The 8,297-nt window shown below is 48.4% G+C and overlaps 2 protein-coding genes across 2 annotated transcripts; one reads left to right on the top strand and one right to left on the bottom strand.

Annotated features, from left to right (window-relative positions):
* The first annotated feature begins 553 nt into the window (after positions 1-553).
* Positions 554-2,667, top strand: LOC123491990 (piggyBac transposable element-derived protein 4-like). Its single transcript, XM_045223597.1, has 4 exons — positions 554-736; positions 866-1,034; positions 1,264-2,136; positions 2,615-2,667. The coding sequence occupies exons 1-4, from the start codon at positions 554-556 to the stop codon at positions 2,665-2,667; spliced, it is 1,278 nt and encodes a 425-aa protein (XP_045079532.1).
* Positions 2,668-5,129: 2,462 nt separating this feature from the next.
* On the bottom strand, positions 5,130-5,971 carry LOC121555277 (induced myeloid leukemia cell differentiation protein Mcl-1 homolog). Its single transcript, XM_041869092.2, has 3 exons — positions 5,725-5,971; positions 5,373-5,623; positions 5,130-5,276 (listed from the first exon to the last, which is right to left on the bottom strand). The coding sequence occupies exons 1-3, from the start codon at positions 5,969-5,971 to the stop codon at positions 5,130-5,132; spliced, it is 645 nt and encodes a 214-aa protein (XP_041725026.2).
* Positions 5,972-8,297: the final 2,326 nt, after the last annotated feature.

Genomic DNA, 8,297 nt, shown 5'->3' with positions numbered 1-8,297 from the left:
AGGAATACAACCCAGAGGACGAGGAGACCACAGAGGGACGACGACGACTACGACGCGCGCAGCCGTCGACGCCGCCGACGCACGAGGACGAGGACGATGTCCAAGTAGAAGATGGTCAAGGCGTAGAAGACGAACGAGACGATGACGGCGACGACTGACGGCGACGACCAACAAGAAGAAGAAGAAGAAGGGGAAGAAGAACAAGGGGAAGGTGAAGGAGAGCGAGGAGAGCGAGGAGACCTCCGCCACTGCCGCAGCCGCCGCCGCCGCCGCCGCAGCATCAGCCCCCAGAACACAACACGATATCCCTCGAGTGGAAAGAGAGACATTCGTGTCGAGAAACGGCCAAATCCAATGGTGCTCGGTGCCCTGTGACAACAATCGCGAGCGTCGGAGGGGGCCGCCGCAGCGGCAAAAAGTAACAGGCCGGTTGCTGAGGTGCCGGAGGACATGAGGCCCGGGCCTACTAGGCAGGCCGTGAGGCCAAGCCCGCGACATCCTGTCCACGTTTCGCTTGTTTTTCACACCCGAGATAGAAGACATCATCCTGGAGATGACCAATCTGGAGGGCGTTCGAAAATACGGAGCCCGAGGCGACGGCGACGACGGCGACGACGACCACCGCCACTACGCCGACGACGACCACCACGAAGTCCACGAAGACCGCGAAGACCGCGACCGCGGCGGCGGCGGCGGCCGCTGGAAAGCGATGGACTCCACAGACCTGCGAGCCTACGTAGGGCTGCTCATCCTAGCCGGCGTGTACAGGTCCCGAGGCGGCGGCCTCTAGTCTCTGGGACGCCGAGAGCGGAAGGACCATTTTCCGCGCAACCATGCCGCTCAAAGTCTTTCACGCTTACTCGAGACTCCTTCGCCCGACGACCGCCAGACCAGAGCCGAGAGACGCGCAGCAGGCGGCGGTGACAAACTTGCGGCCGTGAGAGAGGTCTGGGACAAGTGGGTCGAGAGGCTGCCGCTCCTCTACAACCCCGGGGCCGACGTGACGGTGGACGAGCAACTGGTCCCTTTCAGAGGTGTGCCGGGGCCAACAACACCGTACAAGAGCACAACAACAACAACAACAACACTGAACACAACATTGAACACAACACTGAACACAACACAACACAAGACAACACGCTAAAGCTAATCTCTTGTCTTTCGTCTTTCCTCTCCTCCTCTCTCTCTCTCTCTCTCTCTCTCTCTCTCTCTCTCTCGCTCTCTCTCTCTCTCTCTCTCGCTCTCGCTCTCTCTCTCCTCCAGGCCGATGTCCTTTCCGCCAGTATATCCCAAGCAAGCCGGCCAAATACGGCATCAAGACATGGGTGGCCTGCGACTCCAAATCCAGCTACGCCTGGAAGATGCAGGTCTACACCGGCAAGGCCACATGCGGAGGCCCCGAGAAGAACCAGGGGATGAGGGTCGTGCTCGATTTGACGCAGGGACTCAGGGGTCACAACGTCACCTGCGACAATTTCTTCACCTCATACGAGCTCGCGCGCCAGCTCCTGACCAGGAACGTCACCGTGGTCGGCACAGTCAGAAAGAACAAGCCAGAGCTCCCGCAGGCGCTGCTCGCCTCAAAGGACAGGCTCCTCTTCTCCTCCAAGTTCGCCTTCACGCCCACCACCGCTCTAGTGTCCTACCTGGCAAAGAAAAACAAGAACGTCTTACTCCTGAGCACGCTGCACACCGAGGCTCACGTTAGCCGTCGCCAGGACAAGAAGCCGGCCATCGTCCTAGACTACAACAGCAACAAGGGAGGTGTGGACAACCTAGACAAGGTGATTGGAACCTACAGCTGCAGGAGGATGACCGCGCGCTGGCCCCTGGTCATCTTCCACAACATTTTTGACGTGTCCTCTTACAACGCTTTTGTCATATGGCGAGAGCTCAACCCCACTTGGATGCCTGGCAAGAGAAACAAGAGGAGGGTGTTCCTCGAGCAGCTGGGAAAGGCACTAGTGACTCCGTTCATACAAAGAAGGGCCCGTCTCCCTCGCACCGAAGCCTCTGCGGCGCTCGTCAAAGCTGTTCAGAGGGCTACGTATCGTGATCAGCCCCGGCGGGATCACGCCCCCGCAGCACCGGACCACGCAGCACCGCCGGCCCAAGCACCCAACCCCGCACAACCCAGTAAGAGGAAGAGGTGTCAGGTCTGCCCCACAAAGAAGGACTGTAAAACACACACGGTGTGCACCAGGTGTAACAAATACATCTGCAAAGGCTGCTCGCACCCATACTGTCCCACATGTTCCAACTGGGCCTTTAGTGAGAGGGGGACAGTTCGACCCGGAGGGCACGGCGTGTGTACAGAATACCAGGACAACGGGAGGGTTATATGCTTTCTTGTTGTGCTTTGGGTGATATACTACTTGTGGTATACGCCTTGTGATGTGATGTGATATACTGCTTTCCTTTCTCATAAATTCATAAATTGCTATTTGGGGTTGGCATGGTGGCAGCACGGCACTGATTGTCTACTTTTGACAACAAATAAAACACTTGGCACACAATATGTATGTACTCTGTGTCCCTGTCCTGTGTCCCTGGTTCCGCGTTTCGTACTGTATTGTACCTGTACACATCACATCCTATCACAATCAACCGGCAGCCAACCTGGGTGGCAATGTTATAGACACCCACATGATGGCGGCAGCATACTGAGTAACAGTACTGATACATGTATACAATACGGGGTACACACAACAGAAAGAGCACAACAGGAATAGGCCTTGTATATCAATATATAGACTTTATTTATTTGTACCCAGAGTATGATATACTCCCTAAAGGGAAATGTAGGGAAGTGTACAGATCATATTGAGGATAAGAGACAGACATATTGGTACCGAAATAAACAACATTCCTGTGTGTAGTGTGTTGGACACCTATAGCTTGGTTCGTTGTCAAATACAACAGTCCAGCAGCCTGTCACATTCTCCATCTAACAACAATAAGGACTCTCTCTATTAGGCTCTCTGTGTTGGTAAAGCCATCTGTGTTTTCAAAGAGGTTCATCGATAGGTCGTCAAAGTGAAAGCGCAAGTGAAAGCGCTCAGCTTCCATGTCCATAGTGTCCATACACTGCACTTTGCTTTTGTAAGAGTCGTAACAGTAGCTAGTGGTATGGCTGGACTCCACTGCGAGGAATTGAGGGGAGTCTGTCTGGATGACTATGATGGCATCAGATGTTGGATCATCACTGTCAATCCACAAGACCTCTGGTGGTGAGTCGCTGTGGACAACCTGTACTTCAGCTTCCATGTCCATAGTGTCCATACACTGCACTTTGCTTTTGTAACAGTCGTAACAGTAGCTAGTGGTATGGCTGGACTCCACTGCGAGGAATTGAGGGGAGTCTGTCTGGATGACTATGATGGCATCAGATGTTGAATCATCACTGTCAATCCACAAGTCCTCTGGTGGTGAGTCGCTGTGGACAACCTGTACTTCAGCTTCCATGTCCATAGTGTCCATACACTGCACTTTGCTTTTGTAAGAGTCGTAACAGTAGCTAGTGGTATGGCTGGACTCCACTGTGAGGAATTGAGGGGAGTCTGTCTGGATGACTATGATGGCATCAGATGTTGGATCATCACTGTCAATCCACAAGTCCTCTGGTGGTGAGTCACTGTGGACAACCTGTACTTCAGGCGGGTCACCCCAGATGTTATCCAGAGCATGTATCCAGTAGAGCACAGAAGAATCAGACTGTGGCAATGTAGCGGTTGCGTAACATCCTCTGGCCTCGGTTTGGGGTTGTTTTGTCAAAGCACCAAGTGCACTCAGGACACTGAAGATGTCATACATCCTGCGAAGTTGAATTTTGAATTTGTCAGCCAATTGCCGTATGTCGAACACCCCTGGGTTAGTGCGCACATGCCGGTAAATAATCCCCATGGTACTTTTCACGCTGGCATTTTTAGATTTCGGCATCTGATACCATTGTGTCATGGGTGTGTACTGCTTGCCATTTCTTCTCAGAAGCCCAATACCTTCCAGCAAGCAAAGGACGTCATATAGCCTGCGATTGCCTCTGTTGTTTACATTCAGTGTCAACTGTGCAGAGTTGAAGGTGAACGTCGGCGAATCCCGCATCAACTGTAGCATCAATGTAGTGATGGTGGCCAGATGTGTGCAATTGCAGTCAGGTGAACTATGCATGGCTGTTGCTTTGACACAGGGTAAACGGACAGATCTCCGTGTGTCCATGTCTACTAGGTTGTTCAGTAGAGAGCCTCTGTATTTGGTGGTTCCACTCTGGGAACACAATGCCTTTTAAATCTACTCTGGGAGTGTGTGAGTGTCTAAGGGGTGTGCACTTGCCCATTAGTCTAACCCCCAGCCAAGGCTATAGTATCCACTCTAGGTTGAAATGTTTCCCCCAAGGCTATAGTATCCACTCTAGGTTGAAATGTTTCCCCCAAGGCTATAGTATCCACTCTAGGTTGAAATGTTTCCCCCAAGGCTATAGTATCCACTCTAGGTTGAAATGTTTCCCCCAAGGCTATAGTATCCACTCTAGGTTGAATTGTCCGCACATGGCTCATTATCCGCTCATACCTGAAGCATCCGTGTACGGTTATAATATAGAGGATATAAGCCCCTGCCTGAACAGAGACAAACTAAGGTTGGTGGTTTGTTCAATCATTTATAACGCGTGTTGCTTTACTACACATCCTTATCTTGTGTACCTTAAGCACAGTTATATATCAATACTGTTACCCAAGTATGCTGCCATCACGTGGTGGTACAGAGCTGGTACATAGCACTGCCACCCTGACTCTGACAGTCATTATTAGACACTCATTCTTAGACACAACACGAACACATATGTTGGTTTAATCACGTATAATCATTTATAATTAATCAATGTCCATACTGATTGTACTGTAACAAATAAAGTCTATACGTTGATACGCAGCCTCATTTGTGTACTTTGACCCCATGCATAATACATGCCCTCGTGTGGTGGTACATATACTATATATTGAGACAAGTACAAACATATGTTGGTTCGTGGTTGGTTCATTACGAGTCCACTTCCATATTCCAAACTCACAGTCACCACGTTAAGGATGGGAACCGAATATTGCAAAAGTAATAAAACACAGGTCTCTGGAATATCACACATATTTTCCCATGATCAACAATGTCGTCAGCATTGCCACAATCCCAGCTCCTGCAGCAACGGTCATGAGTATGTTACTCAATGTTGAGTCACATTTGGAGGACTCTGGTTCTGATACGCCAAAGAACTCCACGAAGCCCTCCTGGAAAAGAATTGAAACTCAGATTTCAACATTACAACATATTAGATCGGAATAACGTCTCTCAGCCAGGCATTAGGCAGCCTTCAGTTAACTTACCCATGAGTTGTGTTTCACCAGCCAGTCCCTCTGGTCAGTCAGCAGGTAAGCTGAGATCTCATCTCCCACTCGCTCCACACAGTCCTCTCTACCCTTCTCCGTCCAGTACTGACACACCGCATACCCAAAGGCTGCCAGGCTTGCAACACGGCCCCAGTTGACGGTCCCGTCGTCGAAGAGGCTAGTAGCTATTACACCGATGAACTTCACATCATCCCCTCTGTCATCCAATGAAAGTCTGTTGATCATACCTTGGAATGTCCAGAACCATGTTACAATTGGTAGCGAACCTGTGTACCTAACGTTAGCTCTAGGTATCATACACTAGGTATCATATACAAGCAATACATACCATTGTATGAACATCTGTGTCTCTCCAATACCTGACCCACAACCCTTTTCATTGTTGACAGAGCTTTGCTTTCGTGCTGGCTTTGTTTCCAAACTCCCGTACATTCTCCTAGGAGACATTTCATGAGGTGCATGGTCTCGGTGTCCAGCAGATCAACTCCAGGTTCACCGCACGATGCTCTGTGTGCTCTGTTGCTGCCCTGGTTAGCAACATCACCGGTGTGCTGCTGATGTTGCACCTTATTCATTTTGAGAATTATCGAAGCCTGGTAGCCTGTGGTTAAGTATTTCTTCACCAACCAGTCAGGATGAACAGTTTGAAATTAGCAGGGGAGATAGATAGTCACCCAAGCTCTGTCACTGAGAGAGTGAGACTTAGTGAGACATACAGTGGGGCAAAAAAGTATTTAGTCAGCCACCAATTGTGCAAGTTCTCCCACTTAAAAAGATGAGAGAGGCCTGTAATTTTCATCATAGGTACACGTCAACTATGAAAGACAAAATGAGAAAAAAAAATCCAGAAAATCACATTATAGGATTTTTAATGAATTTATTTGCAAATGATGGTGGAAAATAAGTATTTGGTCAATAACAAAAGTTTTGTCAATACTTTGTTATATACCCTTTGTTGGCAATGACACAGGTCAAACGTTTTCTGTAAGTCTTCACAAGGTTTTCACACACTGTTGCTGGTATTTTGGCCCATTCCTCCATGCAGATCTCCACTAGAGCAGTGATGTTTTGGGGCTGTCGCTGGGCAACACGGACTTTCAACTCCCCTCCAAAGATTTTCTATGGGGTTGAGATCTGGAGACTGGCTAGGCCACTCCAGGACCTTGAAATGCTTCTTACGAAGCCACTCCTTCGTTGCCCGGGCGGTGTGTTTGGGATCATTGTCATGCTGAAAGACCCAGCCACGTTTCATCTTCAATGCCCTTGCTGATGGAAGGAGGTTTTCACTCAAAATATCACGATACATGGCCCCATTCATTCTTTCCTTTACACGGATCAGTCGTCCTGGTCCCTTTGCAGAAAAACAGCCCCAAAGCATGATGTTTCCACCCCCCATGCTTCACAGTAGGTATGGTGTTCTTTGGATGCAACTCAGCATTCTTTGTCCTCCAAACACAACGAGTTGAGTTTTTACCAAAAAGTTATATTTTGGTTTCATCTGACCATATGACATTCTCCCAATCCTCTTCTGGATCATCCAAATGCACTCTAGCAAACTTCAGATGGGCCTGGACATGTACTGGCTTAAGCAGGGGGACACGTCCTGCACTGCAGGATTTGAGTCCCTGGCGGCGTAGTGTGTTACTGATGGTAGGCTTTGTTACTTTGGTCCCAGCTCTCTGCAGGTCATTCACTAGGTCCCCCCGTGTGGTTCTGGGATTTTTGCTCACCGTTCTTGTGATCAATTTGACCCCACGGGGTGAGATCTTGCGTGGAGCCCCAGATCGAGGGAGATTATCAGTGGTCTTGTATGTCTTCCATTTCCTAATAATTGCTCCCACAGTTGATTTCTTCAAACCAAGCTGCTTACCTATTGCAGATTCAGTCTTCCCAGCCTGGTGCAGGTCTACAATTTTGTTTCTGGTGTCCTTTGACAGCTCTTTGGTCTTGGCCATAGTGAAGTTTGGAGTGTGACTGTTTGAGGTTGTGGACAGGTGTCTTTTATACTGATAACAAGTTCAAACAAGTGCCATTAATACAGGTAACGAGTGGAGGACAGAGGAGCCTCTTAAAGAAGAAGTTACAGGTCTGTGAGAGCCAGAAATTTTGCTTGTTTGTCGGTGAACAAATACTTATTTTCCACCATAATTTGCAAATAAATTCATTAAAAATCCTACAATGTGATTTTCTGGAAAAATTTTTCTCAATTTGTCTGTCATAGTTGACATGTACCTATGATGAAAATTACAGGCCTCTCTCATCTTTTTAAGTGGGAGAACTTGCACAATTGGTTTCTGACTAAATACTTTTTTTCCCCACTGTAGATGACAGGGTCTAGGACAACCCTTGCCAAATACCCTTTCATACTGTAATCTACATGCTTATAGAGTAAGTAGCCAAAGACACACCATCGCACCACTGAGTGTAAGGTACACCTCATGCATTCTGCCACCCAAACACCACCAAAGAGAACCACCGAAGAGACAGATGTAACCACACAGTTGATTCAAGGGAGTTTTATTAAATGGCATGCCCCATACTAGGCCCATACTTGAATTAAACTACCATACATTAATTAGTACAGCCAGAGATAGGTGTTGAACGTCACTTTCATAGTTTTCATTCTATGAATATCATATCCCTAAGCATCAACCGAAGTGAGGTTTTCATTTCATCACAGTTAGGGTGATGTTCCTGAATGGGTAGGTACTGTCCCTTTAGAGTGTTGGCACCGCAGATAACACAGCAGTTCAGGCCTCCAATTCTAGTGCACCCATAAGAGTCCTTTTTCACCCCGGACGTTTTATCCCGAGACAGAAGAGTCATTTTCCTGTGCGTTTTAGCTGCCAACTTTACTTTATTTTCCTTTTTTCCATCGCAACTTTTTTCCCTTATTCAACT

Source organism: Coregonus clupeaformis, chromosome 11 (assembly GCF_020615455.1).
Source record: "Coregonus clupeaformis isolate EN_2021a chromosome 11, ASM2061545v1, whole genome shotgun sequence".
Taxonomy (NCBI): domain Eukaryota; kingdom Metazoa; phylum Chordata; class Actinopteri; order Salmoniformes; family Salmonidae; genus Coregonus; species Coregonus clupeaformis.
This window is presented reverse-complemented; position numbering and strand designations above follow the sequence as displayed.

Bases quoted from the DNA above. Each gene is read 5' to 3' on its own strand.
- LOC121555277 (XM_041869092.2), bottom strand. From the start codon at position 5,971: ATGAATAAGGTGCAACATCAGCAGCACACCGGTGATGTTGCTAACCAG. The intron at 5,624-5,724 runs GTATGTATTGCT...GGACATTCCAAG, and splicing joins ACACAGATGTTCATACAATG to GTATGATCAACAGACTTTCA. The intron at 5,277-5,372 runs GTAAGTTAACTG...ATTCTTTTCCAG, and splicing joins TGGTGAAACACAACTCATGG to GAGGGCTTCGTGGAGTTCTT.
- LOC123491990 (XM_045223597.1), top strand. From the start codon at position 554: ATGACCAATCTGGAGGGCGTTCGAAAATACGGAGCCCGAGGCGACGGC. The intron at 1,035-1,263 runs GTGTGCCGGGGC...TCTCTCCTCCAG, and splicing joins GCAACTGGTCCCTTTCAGAG to GCCGATGTCCTTTCCGCCAG. The intron at 2,137-2,614 runs GTAAGAGGAAGA...ATCAACCGGCAG, and splicing joins ACCCAACCCCGCACAACCCA to CCAACCTGGGTGGCAATGTT.